Raw genomic sequence first — 17,275 nt, 5'->3', positions numbered from 1 at the left:
TAATCTTTTTTTCACTCCTGCCTGTTTCTTTAATCACTCAATTTTAGCCCTGTCCACCATCTCCCTTCTGATGGCACTACTATGTCAAACCAGAAGTCCTCTGTCAATGACTTCATTGTTGTGTCGACCTCATCGATTTCTTGATATCTTCAATCAATGGACCTCATCGATTTCTTGATATCTTGTTTAATGGATTACAAATTGTGTTCCATGGAATATATGGTTCTACTGCTCCTCCAATAGCTCTCAAAAGACTGAAAAACATTCTTCATCCCACCAGAATTAATCCCCAAGGCTCAGGGTTTGGTTTTCCTCTCTTTGTGTATTCTTTGTGTCTGGACTCAACTCAGTCAGCCTCAAAAATCTCAAAATGTTCTTCACAGCTACCTGTGTTCTCTACTTCATCCACATGGATTAACACTTCTCCCACATCCAAATCATTTCTCCTCAGTTTTCAGTGTGTGGTCATTTTGAATACTTAAGCCATTGTGCTTTACAAAGTACAGTTGTTTAAAGCCAGTGAAAGTTCCTTTTATTCACAACTCTGATTCCCTACATTTAATCCAGTTCCTTTTCCTTGGTAGGAGTTCAATAGACATTTAATAAATTGAATTCCATTGACACTCAAGCCATAGCTATTTGTAGAGCTTTTCAATTCAGTCTGTTAAATTAACTAAACATCACTTTTCCCATAAAAGTTCTTCTCCAATCTTTGGTTATTTCCTATTGTTTGTAGAATCAAGTCTACTTGGCATTCATTTCAAGACCCACGAGGAAGGCTGTCTACCTTTGCATCATTATTTCTCACTTTTGTCCTATTGTAACCCGTTTATTCTGGTCAGGCTGGTCTGTTAACTTCCTGTAAATTTTCTCTCCATTCTTTTGTTCTTGTTATTTCCCCATTTGGAATGTCTTTACTACCCTTTTTTTTTCTATTTTTTCCAAATTGTACACCTTCAACATATCTCCCCTAAACATTCTAATCATTGAAGTTTTAGTAGGTAAGTTATATTACTTAACACTTTCTTACTTACTGATCTGTCATTTTCTATTTTATGGTTGGTTTGGGGGACATTATTTAACTTTTTATATGTACATGTGTTTTACCTACGTTATTAAACATCAGTAATTATTAAGTTAGACCAGTGGTTAAAAATAAACTTTCTACTGTCGGGTATTCCACCAATTTTCTATTTGGACTTGAATTGTTTAAACTGTTCTGTGCTCTGCTTAAAAAGAGAAAAGCAAAAAAAATGTTTTCAAAATTTTTAAAGAGGGATAATTAAAAAATTAAATGTAAGATATAATTTGTTTTCTTAATATATGTTATTGATTATGCTATACAGTTGTCCCACTTTTTTCTCCTCTTTATTCCCCTCTGCCCTGCACCACCCCCCTTCCACTAGCATTCCCCCTCCTTAGTTCATGTGCATGGGTCGTACACGTAAGTTCTTTGCCTTCTCCATTTCCTATACTCTTCTTAACCTCCCCCTGCCTATTTTGTACTTACTGTTTATGCTGCTTATTCCCTCTACCTTTTCCCCCATTTCCCCCCCACACCACTCTGATCTCCATTTCTGTGATTCTGTTCCTGTTCTAGTTGTTTGCTTAGTTTTTGTTTTTATTTCCTTTAGGTTCAGTTGCTGGTATTTCTGAGTTTGTTGTCATTTTACTGTTTATAGTTTTTTTTCTTATTCTTTTTCTTAGGTAAGTCCCTTTAACATTCATATAAAAAGGGCTTGGTGATGGTGAACTTTAACTTGACCTTATCTGGGAAGCACTTTATCTGCCCTTCCATTCTAAATGAGAGCTTGTCTGGATAGAGTAATCTTGGATGTAGGTCCTTGCTTTTCATGACTTTGAATACTTCTTTCCAGCTCCTTCTTGCCTGCAAGCTTTCTTCTGAGAAATCAGCTGATAGTCTTAAGGGAACTCCTTTGTAGGGAACTGTTTCCTTTTGTCTTGCTGCTTTTTAGATTCTCTCCTTATCTTTAATCTTGGGTAACTTAGTTACAATGTGCCTTGGTGAGTGCTTCCTTGGGTCCAACTTCTTTGGGACTCTGAGATTCCTGGATCTCCTGGAAGTCTATTTTATTTCCTGGTCAGATTGGGGAAGTTCTCCTTCATTCTTTTTCAATAAAGAATTGAAGATAATTATTATTACAGAAAATAAGAAATTTAAATAAGTTTTCAATTTCTTGCTCTTTCTCATCTCCTTCTGGCACCCCAGTGATTCAGACATTGGAACGTTTAAAGCCGTCCCAGAGATTCCTAATCCTCTCCTCATTTTTTTTCTTGTTTCTTCATTCTGATCCAGTTGCATGTTTATCTCTTCCTTCTCCCGATCGTTGATATGAGTCCCGGTTTCCGTCCCCTTACTATTGGTTCCCGGTATATTTTTCTTTATTTCATTTTGTATAGTCTTCGCTTTTTCCTCCACTTTGCGACCATACTCAACCAATTCAGTGAGCATCCTGATTACCAGTGTTCTGAACTGTGCATCTGATAGGTTGGCTATCTGTTGATCTTTTAGGTCTGTTTTTGGAGCTTTGATCTGTTTTTTCATTTGGGCCATCCTTCTTTGTCTCAGCTCTCCTGTTAGGTTGGGAGGGGCAGAGCCTTAGGTATTCGCCAGGGTGGAGCAACCCAGGTCCCTGTGTGGTGACTGATTCTGGGTGATGGAGGGGTCTGAGAGGGAACAATGCTGCTTGCTCGGCTCTCAGCCAGCTTTCAGTCACTTCCCCCGGCTACCCATGAGCAAATTGGGCCCTTCTGGTGCTGATTCCTGGGTGGGTGTGTCTATGGACATTCTAGGACCCTGTGGGTCTCTCCAAGGAACTCTCTTGTTTATGGACGTTCTAGGACCCTGTGGGTCTCTCCAAGAAACTCTCCTGTGAGTCTGGGAGTTCTTCCTGCTACAAAAAAACCCCACAGGTTTTTACCTCCAGAGAGTTTGAGGATTTCTTTTTCCTGCACTGGAACCCTGGATTGCACAATCTGTCTCACTCCCCAGCTGTTCCTCCTGGTTCATCTGCACACAGATGTGATATGCCAGCCGCTGCCTCACCTGCTTGGTCCTCCACCTTGCCAGGCGACCTCTTTGCCCTGGCTGCCCTTCTCCACCCCTCCGGCCGGTCTGGATGAATGTTTCTTCTTTAGTTCCTTGGTTGCCAGACTTCCATACAGTTCAATTTTCTGGCAGTTCTGGTTATTTTTTGTTTTTGAATTTGTTGTTGTCCTTTCAGTTGTGCAAGGAGGCAAAGTGTATCTACCTACGCCTCCAGCAAAATGTAATTTGTTAGATGGTGAAAAGTAAAGCAGTGAAAAAGGGAGGTAGTTGTGATTTTAAATAGGTGGGCAGAGAAGCCCATTAAAGTAGGGGACAGTTGAGTAAAGACCTGAAGGAGGTACAGGAGCAGATGTCTGTGAGAAGAGTACTCCAGGCTGAGTGAGCAACATGTACAAAGACCCTGAGGCAGAAATGTGTATGTGTTTTTGAGGAATGGCAGAGTTCATTGTGTACAGGGGTAGGCAAAAATAGGTTTACAGTTGTGAGTACCTGAAATAGTTTATGTTACTTATTAATTATTGTATTATTTATTTGTATTACAACTGTAAACCTAATTTTTTCCTCCCCTGTACTATGGGGAAAAGTAAATGAAGAGAATGTCAGAGATAATGGGAAAGGCAGGATGTAGGGATGGATAAACCACTGGGAAGACTTCACATTGTTATACTCCTTGGTATTTTTTAGGGAATACTTTTCATAGGGATACATAATTCTGAATTTTTGTAATTGTAGAGCATCTAGGAATTAAGTGTTTTGAATCAAATTTAAGAATTTTATATTTTACTTGAAAAATACACTGAAGATGAGAGTTGACTACCCATATTGGTTTTGCTTTAGGGTTTGTAATAACAACTCAATTTTTTTTTTACCATAGGTAACTTAACATGATGGATTTCTCCAAGCTACCAAAAATACTCGATGAAGATAAAGAAAGTGCATTTGGTTATGTGCATGGGGTCTCTGGACCTGGTAAGTCATGTATAATAATCTCAGTGATAAAGATTCCTAACTTTAGTTAATGTATTTTCAAGGTATTTTAGGTAGAAATATACAAGTTTCTATTCACTTACATAAATTTTGTCCTCAAAAGATTTTATGAGTGCAGCCCTGGCTGGGTGGCTCAGTTGGTTGGAGCATCATCCCCTGCATTGAAAGACTGCGGGTTCCATCCCTGGTCCAGGTGCATCCAGGAGGCAACTGATCTCTCTCTCTCTCTCTCTCTCTCTCTCTCTCTCTCTCTCTCTGTCTCTCTCGTTCTCACTCTCCCTCTCTCCCCATCCCCAGCCTCTACCGCCCGCCCCCTCCCCGCGCTTTCCCTAAAAAGCAATGGAAAAATTTCCTCAGGGTGAGGAAAAAGAAAACACTTTATAACTGCTATATAAGACTGAGGTAATACCTCCATCATAAGGGCTCATCTAACATTCATTATCTATATTTGATAATTATTGAGGTAGAATTTGTGATAACATTTATTGCATAAATATGTAATCACTGTTCAGAATTTTACCTATTTTTTGTTAAATCTGAGGTTAAAAAGCTATAAAGTTTATAGTTTTTAGTATGTAATACCTTGTAAATTATAAGTATTCAGTAAATATGTTAATTTGGTTCGAGCACTAATGTTTTCAGAGCATTTCTCAGCAATATCAATCCTATGTAAATCCTTCTGCATGGGAATTTCAAATATCACATAACCAACTAGCTGTGGAGGAGAAGTCTTATGACACTGATAATGGAAGCAGTTTTAAAGCTTATGTTCATTTTGTGAAATCTTGGGCTACTTCTGTATTTTAAATAATTTTAAATGTGGGGCACTCCAAATGCAGCCGCACATTGATATCTGTTTCTCTCTTTTTCTCCTTCCCTTCCCCTCTCAAAATAAAAAAAAAAATCTTAATAAAAAAAGAGGTTAGGTGTGGCTCAGCAGAATGAGGGGTTGCTGATTGATTCCTGGTCAGGGCACATGCCTACATTATTGATACCCCCTCAGGGCACATATGAGAGGCAACCAATGGGTGTTTCTCTCCCTCTGTCACCCTTCCCCTCTCTCTCTAAAAATAAAATATTTCTCACTAAGAAAAAAGAGTTTAGGTAAAAATATTTGTCTGAAACTTGTAAATTCCTGAAACCTATTTATAATCCTTAAGTACTTAATAGGATAAAGAAATGGCATACCTTTGATTTATGAAATATTTAAAATTTTAGTTATTCCTGGTACTTCAGTGCATCTTAATTCTTATATAGTAAGTATAGAGGTAAATATTTATGAAATTAATAAATCTTCATTGTTCTAACAAAAGTTAATGAAATAGTTTTCACTTCAATATTGCCTAATACATAGCTCTAATCAATTATAGCAGAAGGCTAAATATTAAACGTAGATTTATTCCTATACCTCTCTGAAAATTTGCAACCTTCCTTCCCTGCCAGAAAAATAACTTTGGTGTACTAGACAACGTAGTCCAAGTAGTAAGTACAAATTCTGGTTCAGTAATGATAAGAACTATGGATTTTTAGTCAAGACTTCACCCAGTGGTGGTAACTGCTTATATATATCCCTAATGTGTATGAAAAAAAGTTTGTAGATGCATATGTACATCTAGGTTTTTCTAGGAAGAACTGTCATTAGTTTGTGAAAAATGTCCCTGTCCCAGAAGTTAAGAACCACTGATAAAAAGTGTTAGAAAGTAAAGATGTTGTTTCAGATATTGTCTCTCAAAGGGATGGTGACAACACAGCAAACTGATTGTGTGGCATTCTGTGATGCTACTAGCCAAAGTTTCTGTTCCAATTTTAGTTTTAAAGTTTTTATTATTGTCCCCAAGCCCATCATTTCATGTATTTTAGCAACCTGGGTTGATTAAAACCCATATTTATATTATGAGTTATTATGGATTATTATGGGTATATTATGTAAATGAATAATCTTTAGTCTAATTTAGTTTCTCTATATATTATATTCTAAAACTGCATCTTTTTGTGAAACTATATATGTAGTTCCATAGGGGATATTTTATTTTTCTTATGAATATATGAGAGAGCTGTTTTATTGGATTTACTAGTTTTAATTATCTATAACTATTCACAGTGTCTTAAAGTTACCACAATACTCAAATGTTCTTTTCAGTCGTTACAGCCTGTGACATGGCAGGTGCAGCCATGTATGAGCTGGTGAGAGTGGGCCACAGCGAGTTGGTGGGAGAGATTATCCGATTGGAGGGTGACATGGCTACTATCCAGGTGTATGAAGAAACCTGTATCCTTTTTGGTTCAAAATTCATCCACTTGCTACAAGTCATATTTCAAGAATTTATGGCATAAGTAGAAGCAGCAACAACCAGCAGTACAGAAACATGAGCTGTCGGTATTAGAAATCTGGTTTATATAGGAGGATATTGAAGAAAGTTACTAGGAATTAGTGCCCTTAAGAAATTAGTGCTCTTCTATCACCCTGGCTGCTGTGGTTCAGTAGATTGAGCACTGGCCTGTAAACCGAAAGGTTTGATTCCAGATCAGGGCATATGCTTGGGTTGCAGACCGGGTCCCCAGTAGGGGGCGTGTGAGAGGCAACTGATTGCTATTTCTCTCCCTCTCTTTCTCCTACCTTCCCCCTCTTTCTAAAAATAAATAAAAGAGAAATTAGTATTATCTTTTGAACTTTCATTACCCTTAATATTTCATTAGTTCACAAACATTAGCGGAAACCAATTAGAGGGAGACATATTGTGGAAGAAACCATAAACAGAATAACAGCATCAGTTTGCATGGTTAAAATTGTCCAGTCATTTCTGTTTAAAATAGTAATTCCATAAATAAATTAGTCTCTACTTAATTTTTTTCCTAATAAATAAGGCTGTGTGATCTGTCACATTATACTTTTAGCACTGTAAGTCTTTACCATTTGTTTGGTTACTATAATTTTGGCTTTTAAATATAGCATTTTCAATTTTCTATAAAAAAACGAAGGGATAAAAGGATATGCCTTGAGAAAAACCTTTTTTTTTTCCCTTCTGTTTCATTTGTATGTTTTACTTAGATTGGTTCTCAAGATCAGCATTAATTCTTTGGCTATTTAAGATTTATTTGGTACAATAAATCTCTGCTCCTCTCCCATAATAAAATACTTGCTTGCCAATAATTGTTCTGTCTGTGTGAGTACTGGGGTGCTAATTCAAAACAAACTCATCTGAAAAATGAAGCTGTGCTATTTACCAAAGCCAAGATTTGGAAACAGCCTAAGTACCCATCAATAAATGAGTGGATTAAAAAACTGGTATATTTACATATTGGAATACTAGAAAACAGTAAAAAAACAAACAAAAAGAAGGAATTCCTACCTTTTGCAACAGCATGGATGGAACTAGAGACTATTGCGATAAGTGAAGTAAAACAGTCGGTCAAAGACAAATACCACATGATCTTACTTGTAAATGCAATCTCAGGGACAAAACAGACTAATGAGCAAAATAGAACCAAAGGCATAGAATCATGGAATAGACTGACAGCTGCAAGAGGGAGGGGTGAGGTGGGAACTGATTGAAAGAAGGTGAAGGGATTAGTCAGAGAACATGCATGCATGACCCATGGGCATGGACAATGGTGTGGGGATTGACTGGAAGTGGGGACAGGCTGGGGTTGAGGGGGGCAAAGGCAGAAAAATTGGTACAACTATAATAGCATAAACTAAAATATTAAAAAACGAAATAATAAAATAACAATATGATACTGAAAATAAACTGTAATGGAAAAATTGAAAATGGTAAAAAATGTCATTTGAAAAATTTAAATAAAATGGAAACTTTGTCTCTATGAAATCATACCTAGTCAAAAGGATTTTTTTCTATTGTTACCTTTATCTTTTATTTAATCTTTTACATGGTTTGCAGATCTAAAACCAATGAACATGTACGCAGTGACAGTCCGCCCCACATTGGCCATCCTGTATCTGGCCAGCTTTCAGAATACACGCATGCATGCATGCAGCCATTTTTATTAGTTTTTTTTATTATTTTATATCCATCTGGTTTGTTAACTGCATATATGAACCAGTATAAATATGTATTTCTCTTCCCTTTTTTCCTAAAAGCATATTATATGCACTTAGAAATAAATGTATAGGTATGTGATAAATATAGTAAAATGTTAATAGTAGAATCTGACTAGTGGATGGAGTTCACAGTAAAATTGAACTGTGCTCTAGGCTTAAAATTTCTTGAATAAAATATTAGAAATGAAAATATATTTTGGAGACCTTTCTAGAACAATTCATAGAAGCTCCTATTTCTTTTTTAAGATACATAGAATTTCATCATATGAATATACATAATTTATTAATCACTCTCTTAATGATAGAAATTTTAGTTGTTTCTAGTCATTTATTCTTAAACAGTATTACATATAAATAGAATGAATTCACAGAAGTTGGATTTTTAGGCCAAGGTTTATGCATTTTAATTGTAATAGATATTGCTAAATTTTCAATAAAAGTTGTATTGATTTTACTCCTATGAACAAGTAAATGAGCAGCGGGAATTCAGTGTTTATTTGCAGGTTTTATTCTTTTCCTTTTTAACCCCACTTTTTAATTCTTAAGATTTTAAGGTTTTCTTAGGTACTCATATCCTTTTTAGGGGACTGATGTTCTTGAGTAGTTGTATAATGAAACAGTGTATTAAGGAGAGGATTTTGCTTCTATTTCTAGTTCTGTGGTTTACCACACTGCACCAAAGCACTCTGGGCAGCTGCAGCAAACTCCTGTGCGCCCCAGGATATTTTAAATTTTTGAGGTTAACACAAGAATATTAGAAATCTTGTCAGACACAGTGTGATCTAGCAGCTTGGGATAATAAACAGTTTCATTACTTGGCTACACTGTATTGTTGTTGATGATGTCATGTGTTTACAAAGCTGGGTTTTTGGTGATCACTAAGCTAAAAAGCAAGTATTATGTATAAATGAATATGGATCAGGTATTCAGTCTGATTCCAAGGTTTGATAACTGTAAAATGCCTGACAGGCACATATGTCCCATTTGTAAGAACTGAGGTTATTTAAGAATGAAATTAAAATATATTGTTTTCTTTGTGTATTTTTCAAAGTGCTCCTCAGTCGTTTGGACATATATATTTATTAAGTTGTTTGGACATCAAACTAATAAATGGAATTACTAGACAGGAGTTTTGTCATAGGTCACTACGAAAAAGTCACTAAAACACTAAGGATGTTGTGAAGTGAGGAAGTTTGTTGTATTTCCTTTTTACAGTATCTCTAAACTTTAATAGTGAGTTTTCCTCAACTGCTCTTTCTAGCTGGTGTGTCTGTTGGAGATCCTGTACTCCGCACTGGTAAACCGCTCTCAGTAGAGCTTGGTCCTGGCATTATGGGAGCCATTTTTGATGGTATTCAAAGACCTTTGTCGGATATCAGCAGTCAGACCCAAAGTATCTACATTCCCCGAGGTGTGAATGTGTCTGCTCTTAGCAGAGATATCAAATGGGATTTTACACCTTGCAAAAACCTACGGGTATGTCTTGTAACCAAGATTTCTAAAGTTCATGAAAGTATGAAATGGAGATTTAGTGAATTATTGTACACTCTTAGTTCAAAGAAAAATAGACCATAGAAGCATAGCTTAAATTGTTCTTTAAATCCACTAGGATTATAGAACTAGTATGTTTTATTAGTAAGTGAGACAAATGATTTGAATAAATGATTTAATAATAAGGTTGCGTCTACTTCATGTTTCTTTGGACATTAAACAACAAACGCATGTGTTCTCTAGGTTGGTAGTCACATCACTGGTGGAGATATTTATGGAATTGTCAATGAGAATTCACTCATCAAACACAAAATCATGTTACCCCCAAGAAACAGAGGAACTGTAACTTACATAGCTCCACCTGGAAATTACGATACCTCTGTAAGTATCATAAAAACTTTACCTCAAAGGGTGGCCCTTACTCAAATATGCTAGTTGCCCAGTTTTAGTGCCCTAGTTATAGAATTGTTATTTAAAGTGTAGGTTTTAAGTAATATTCATAGTATTTTTTTATTTAACTTTTTTAAATTTAAACTTGGGCTTGAAATACAGAAACATGGTTTTAAAAAAAATTGTTCAAGATGGTTGGCATATAATATTGTATTAGGTTCAGGAGTACAAGAGAGGAATATCTAGTACAATATTTTCCTATCTGGTTAACTTATGCTACATTATTTAAAGTCGTGATTCTTTAGACATAGAATATACTCTGATTTTAATTGTCAGTCTCTAGTCACATGATTAGTTGCATGATGAATTATGGTTTATGAATTCTTGGATGAGTCATTTAAAACTTAGCCCTTTAGTATTATTGATAGTTACATCATATCAATACACTAAATCCCTAATAGTCTTTATGGTATGAAGATAACTGTCACAAGAGAGACCTGAGTTAGGGGGCTCCCCCTCCTCAGTTCTTGCCTTGATCACAACAGAAGAATTCAAGCAAGAAGCAACACATATATTGGAAATTAGGTTAGTTTATTTATGAAACACACTTCAGCACAAAGCTGCAAGCCGGCACCCAGCTAGTCTGAGTGCCTCAACTATTAGGATCTTAAGGGTTTTATGCTTGTAGCCAGCTTCTAGTTTTCCCTTCCTGCTCCCCTCCAGACTTTGGGATGAATACACAGTTTCAAAGGCTGTCTTTTCCCAACTAGTGGAAACATAGAGGACTTTAGGGGCTCCTCTCCTCCTCAACCGTCATGCTTTTTCTTCCGATTTTCAGAATACCTGGTAGTCTTACTGGACCAGGCCCAGGACTGTTGGGTTAATGAGTGAGACATGTCTCCCTCCCCCTCCTTGCCTTGGTTTATTATCTATCCTGCCTAACATTGCATAATGGACTATAGTATGTGAATTCTTGGTTGAGCCATTTAAAGGATTAAAACTTAATCCTTTAATGTTATTGATAGTTGCATCATTAAAATACACTAGATTCCTAACAGTCTTTGTGGATGTGAAGATAACTATTGAGAAGACCATTGTAACATACCATTTTTCCCAATAAAATGTGATGAAAGATAATTTTCTAATATTTCAGAAGAATAAGTCTGTGTGCTATAACAGAGAATAAGAATTAAGATTGGGATTCTGGGCAGTTAGCCTTAACTCACTAGTTTAGAGACTCATTCTCTCGTGTGGAAAAACAATTCTCATGTGGCTCATGTATCAACAAAATTTCTCTAGGTGTGTAGACTTTGGGATTGCTTTTGAATAGTTGAAATCATGCCAGTATTCATAAATATAAGAGTATTACTCATCTTTTTGCTTTTGTAAATATTTAAACTTATTAAATATTTTAGGGTTCTTTAATAGATGTGTTTTTCTTTAAAGCAGTATAGGAGCATTATAATAAAGTAAAATAAACAAAGAATAGAAAGTAATTTGTGGAGACATTTATTTTTCCTCTCAGTCCCAGGGGTATCTTCTTTATCCTTCAAAATTTCTCCCTATGTTTATCCACATAATTTACCTATTGCTCTGTTACTTGAGATGCCTCATTCTCAGAAACTCCTAAACTGTTTTTAATAATTAAGACAATAATCACACCTGATTTTAAAAGTTAGAACTGAATATAAAGGTTTACAATAAAAAATATGAATCTCCCTCCCCACTTCCACATAACACTTCTCTACCCACAGAAAAAATCAGCAATTATGTTAATTTTAGAGGAGTAAATATTCATAAATGTGACTGTACGTCAAACCCTGATGTATTTTTATAGGATGTTGTCTTGGAGCTTGAATTTGAAGGTATAAAGGAGAAGTTCAGCATGGTCCAGGTATGGCCTGTACGTCAAGTTCGACCTGTCACTGAGAAGCTGCCAGCTAATCATCCTTTGTTGACTGGCCAGAGAGTCCTTGATGCCCTTTTCCCGTAAGTTTGAGCTGTGTCCCAGTTTTCACTCAGTCATTGTATATGCTTATTGTTTCACTTTTTATAGGTAAAGGTTTTATGTGCTAGCCTATAATAAGTTTTATCTAGAGCCCTGACCGGTGTGGCTCAGTTGGTTGGGCATTAGCCCACAAAGCAAAAGGTTGCTGGTTCGATTTCCTGTCAAGGCACATGCCTGGGTTGTGGATTTGGTGTCCCCAGTCAGTGTGTGTACAAGAGGCAACTGATCAATGTTTCTCTCACACATCAATGTTTCTTTCCCTGTCTTTCTCCCTCCATGTCTTCCTCTCTCTCTAAAAATAAAGTCTTTTAAAAAAATTATCTAGAGAAATAATAGTGAATTAATTAAATACATTTATATATTGCCAGTGTTTTCTTAAGTTATCCTAGATCTCCCTTCTTCCCGCTCTCTATAAAAATAAATAAATAAAAAGTCTTTTTAAAAAATTTATTGAGAGAAATAATATTGAATTAGTTAAATACATGTATATATCGCCAGTGCTTTTTCTTAAGTTATCCTAGAATTAGTAGATTGGTGCCGCTATACATTGACAATTGTTACAATAAACGGGGCTTTCTCTGCTTCCCAGCAATCTGCTTTTTGCCATTTTCTTCATCAACTACTCAAAAACCTCCTTTCTCATTAAATCTCAGCTTTTATCATACCCTGCTTTACTTTCAATAAATGACTTCATTTAATTTCACAGAAAAGACTGAATCTGTGATACAGTAACTCCCTCAGCCTCTAACCACCAAACCCATATATATCCCCCACTTAGCCTTCAGCCTCTAACCCTTCAGTCCTACTCTTGGAATTGTTCTGTTACTCTCTCATTCTTATTAGTCAGCACCTCGTATTTCTGTATCCTTCACTGTTCATCTTAAATTTAATAACCTATCACTTTTAAAAATATTTGCTAGTATATTAAACTTTATTGTTCCATTGTCTTCTGCCACATCTACCTAGTGAAATTTCAACTATGAATCAGTTCAGTTATCTCCTTCTCCCAAGTAAATACACAGGTTGCTAAGAAAAGAAAATAAGATGATAATCTTGTTGCAGCATAGCAATCCTGCTACAATCCCCTAATCATCATTCTCCTGATTCCATTAGAAGCCTCTCCACTTCCCTCAGATCTTCAACTTCACTCTTGTTTCTCCTGTATTCTCAACAAATGATTGTACTAGGTCCGTCAGAGAAATTAGAGACCATTAGATTTGGAACTCCCTCAGTTTCCTGCCACCAGGCTGACTTAACATCCATTCCTGTTCATCCCTTCTTTGTCTCTTTCTGGAGCTTATTCTGCCTCTTGTCTCCTCAGAGACCTCCCTCTGTCAGTTATCTTTCCTTTATTGCCTAAGGGGTAGGGGGAGGTGGGGGGAGACACAGGAACCTATCATTTTACCCTTTTCCCCTTTTCCCCTTCCACAATTTCCTCATTTTCACAACCACACCTGTGGAAGGAATGAGTAGTTGTTTCCACTTTTCCCACTCTAATTCACCATACTTACTCTGCTCCACCGCTCAGTTGAAACTACTCTCACTAAGTCGCTCCCATGCTGATAATTCAAAAAATAAGTTTTAGTATGTTCTTGATTCCTATAATGTTAGATATTTCTTTCTACTTATTCCTCCTTGAAACACATTGTTTCTTTGTTCTTCCTGTTAGCTTCTGTCCACAAATTCTAATTCTTCGTTGCAGTTTTATTCTCCCTTAATTTTTATATTTCTTAGAGTTTGTCCTCTTTTAGGGCCTTCTTTCTCATCATTATGTATCTTACCTTCTGTGGATGACTTCATCCACTCTCATGACTTTAATATTCATCTCTATATATGAGGACTCCAAAATCTGCTTCTTCATCCCAAATTTCTTATGAGTTCCAGACTCATATATAAAATACTTCTGATTATATCTCTCCTTTTGAGTATCCTACAGATGCCTCAGAGTCAGTATGTTCAAAACTAAAATAATCATCTTAATCACCACTTCATTCCTTGAAACTTGCTCATCTTTCTTTGTTGCTGCTCTCAACAAATGTCATTCTCATCCATCCAATGAATGCCTAATCTAAAATCTGTTATTTCTCTCAAGGATTTTTCTTACCCTTCCACATCTAATTATTGAAATGCTTTTATTCTGTTTCCTAAATATTTTTTATCTACATCTTTCATCCCTACTCCATGATCCTACTTAAGGCTCTTACCCTAATTCCTTAGGGTAATTCCTTAGCCTAATCACATTTAATCAGACTTACCATCTCCAGTCTTGCCTTCTTTCTAAGTAGTTGTCCATATTACATAGTGACCCATTTAAAGCACATGCCTGATCCTGCACCATTTCATTTGAAATCCTTAAGTGTTCTTCATTACTTTTAAATACATACTCCTTAACTCCTTACATAACCACCCATAGTGTGGCCATTGCTTACCTTTCAATATTGTCTCAGCCACTTAACTTCTCAGCTGCTTCCTTCTATACCATCTTCCAGGCATACTGAGGGCTATCCATTTCTCAAGCAATGCTCCCTCTTCAGTCTTTGGCCATGCTGTTCCCTCTGTTGAAAATGTGACTTGACTTTATCTGGCTAATATGTTTCCTTTCAGGTCTTCAGGTCTCAGCTTCTTTCTGGGAGACTTTCCTAACCCCACTCCAATCCATTATTAGACCTTGTGTTCCTTCCTGTGTACTCCCACAACACTTTGGTTGTTTTCTATGGTAGCACTTTTCACATTGGATTACTAAGCTTCCATACTGAGGCACACTTAGCCCAGCCTCCCCTCCCCAGGTTAATAGTGATTTGAAAGAGGTACATAAAGCCATAGGATGAGTGGGCATGCCTTGTCAATTTATCAGTCACTGAAAGGTTTGGAGGAGAAAAGATTTTAAGGCTTGTTATTTTATATTGGAAAAAAGTCTTACTAAATCTTACTAAGGATGCAATGTTTTACTGAATTTTTATGACAAAGCACAATATTAACAAAGAAATTCCCCTTAGTGTTAAGTTTCATTTCTCCTGCCCATACCCTCCAGGCCCACACATACACATACTGCAACATTTACTTTCCTCTGCACTCTCCACTGCCACTGTTTTTTGTTTTGTTTTGTTTTTTTTTAAGATTTTATTTATTTATTTTTTAGGGAAGGAGGGGGGAAGAGAGGGAGAGAAACATCAATGTGTGGTTGCCTCTTGTGCATCCCCTACTGAGGGCCTGACCCGCAACCCAGGCATGTGCTCTGACTGGGAATTGAACCAGTAACCATTTGGTTCTCAGGTTGGCACTCAATCCCCTGAGCCATACGAGCCAGGGCTCCACTGCTACTTTTTAGGGAAAGTTGGAAAATAGCTGCTAAATAGTACTGTAATCACCAACTGACGGCAGTTTACCCCACTGGAATGTGAGCACTCTGAGTACAGAAATATGGTTATCTTATTGACTGTTGTCTTTCTCACATTTCCAAGCACAGTTTTTAGTGCCCAGGAAATACTGTGTAAATAGATATTGGATGGATGAAAGGGGATTGACTTCACATTTTGCCAAAAGTCTTTGTTCATTCACATGATTGGAATTTTAGGTTTTATTTTTTTCTTCCTCAGGAGACAACTTTCAAAAGTTGTTTATATTTTTATTTTAGCTTTAATTCATATATTGTCCTTTCATGAACTAATTTTATTTATCTTATTTTTTTGTATCCCTCTTCCTAAGGTATCTTGTGGAATATGCTTTCATTTTTCAGCTATTAAAGATGATAGAGATGGATGATTAGTGATTTAGAAAAGAAACATTATTATAGGTACAAATCAGGGGAGCAATATATCTATGTATATTTATAGATACAGATGAAAATATTTCAAAGTGCTTTAACTTACATTTCTGTGCCACTTACCTGTTTAATTTACTAGTATTTATTAGCCAGTAAAGTAATTCACACTTTGTTTTCTTTGATTAGATGTGTGCAGGGAGGAACTACTGCAATCCCTGGGGCTTTTGGCTGTGGAAAGACAGTGATATCGCAGTCGCTATCCAAGTATTCCAACAGTGATGTAATCATCTATGTAGGATGTGGTGAGAGAGGAAATGAGATGTCTGAAGTCCTCCGTGACTTTCCAGAGGTCTGTATCTGTAGGGTTTCAAATAAATCTTAGAGAAAATATTACTAATCACCTTTCACTGGCAACTAATACTGCTTTGTGTTCAGATCTGGAGCATTGCCCTCATTCGTCAAGGGTCTTTTAAGAAATTTTCTAATTATATTTGTGATTCAATTTGTATATTCAAGGAAAGGAATTTGAGTTTTTTAGCCCGACACTTGAAAGTTTCTTTTTGTGCTCTGGTGGTTTTCAGTAATTGGGAGAAAGATAAAATAGACAATAGGCTTTATATGATTTACTAGGTTACTGTAGTAATATTCCTTTTTCCATAAAATAATGGATTTTATATAGGAAATGGAAATAATGGGTATTGTGTTTTTACAGCACAGTGGGACAGGGAAAAGAGGTTAGAATGATTGGGAATATTACTTTGCCAACACTGATTAGAAGAGAGATTAAATATAGACAAGTTGTAAAAAAGAATACAATGTTCTATTTAGAAATTAGAGGATCACTAATAGATGTTTGCCTCTAGCTTACAATGGAAGTTGATGGTAAGGTGGAGTCAATTATGAAGAGGACAGCTTTGGTAGCCAATACCTCCAACATGCCTGTGGCTGCTAGAGAAGCCTCTATTTATACTGGTGAGTATATGAAATTGGAATAAAAGCAGTTAACATTTGTTCTTAAGTTTAAAGCTAAAAACAAACATTTTCTTTTCCAAAGAACTTCCCTTTCATTCTAAAGTAGCTCTGTACCTACAATTATATCCCTAGTTTTTAAAAAATATTTTACTTATTATATCTTAAGAATATATCAATATGAGACATTTATAAAGCTGCCTCAGTCTTTTTAATGACTATAAAATGATGTATCTTCTATCACTGTGTTTTTTCCTTATACTTTTTGCCATCAACCTATCTCTGAATATACCTGTATCTCTATAACTTGAATCATCAGCTTTGAATTACTATATTTTGACTCCTGGATATGAAAAATAAGAGTATCAGTGTGTTTATATAGTACCATTGATCTTTGCTTCCTCTTCCATCCCAGCTTTTGATACTTTTATTTCTACATTTTCAGGATTTATAATATTTACCTACTGTTCTGTAACCATAAATCCAGTATCTGGAGTAGTCTTAGACCTGTAGTAAAATGGAGTCAGTGCTCACCAT

At 36.1% G+C, this 17,275-nt stretch overlaps 1 protein-coding gene across 1 annotated transcript in view; it reads left to right on the top strand.

Moving 5' to 3' along the window:
• The window catches only part of ATP6V1A (ATPase H+ transporting V1 subunit A), a 60,416-nt gene that overhangs the window by 24,337 nt on the left and 18,804 nt on the right, over positions 1 to 17,275 (top strand). Inside the window, exons 2-8 of the mRNA XM_054577289.1 lie at positions 3,945 to 4,039; positions 6,198 to 6,326; positions 9,379 to 9,593; positions 9,852 to 9,989; positions 11,836 to 11,987; positions 15,956 to 16,118; positions 16,633 to 16,741. Of these exons, the coding sequence (XP_054433264.1) occupies positions 3,955 to 4,039; positions 6,198 to 6,326; positions 9,379 to 9,593; positions 9,852 to 9,989; positions 11,836 to 11,987; positions 15,956 to 16,118; positions 16,633 to 16,741 (991 nt within the window). The 5' untranslated portion in view covers positions 3,945 to 3,954. The remainder of the gene's footprint in view (positions 1 to 3,944; positions 4,040 to 6,197; positions 6,327 to 9,378; positions 9,594 to 9,851; positions 9,990 to 11,835; positions 11,988 to 15,955; positions 16,119 to 16,632; positions 16,742 to 17,275) is intronic.

Source organism: Pteronotus mesoamericanus, unplaced genomic scaffold (genome assembly GCF_021234165.1).
Source record: "Pteronotus mesoamericanus isolate MK-2021 breed Mesoamerican mustached bat unplaced genomic scaffold, CSHL_Meso_final contig_42, whole genome shotgun sequence".
NCBI classification, from domain to species: Eukaryota; Metazoa; Chordata; class Mammalia; order Chiroptera; family Mormoopidae; genus Pteronotus; species Pteronotus mesoamericanus.
Note: the sequence above shows the minus strand (reverse complement) of the source record. Positions and strands in the feature narration are given on the sequence as shown.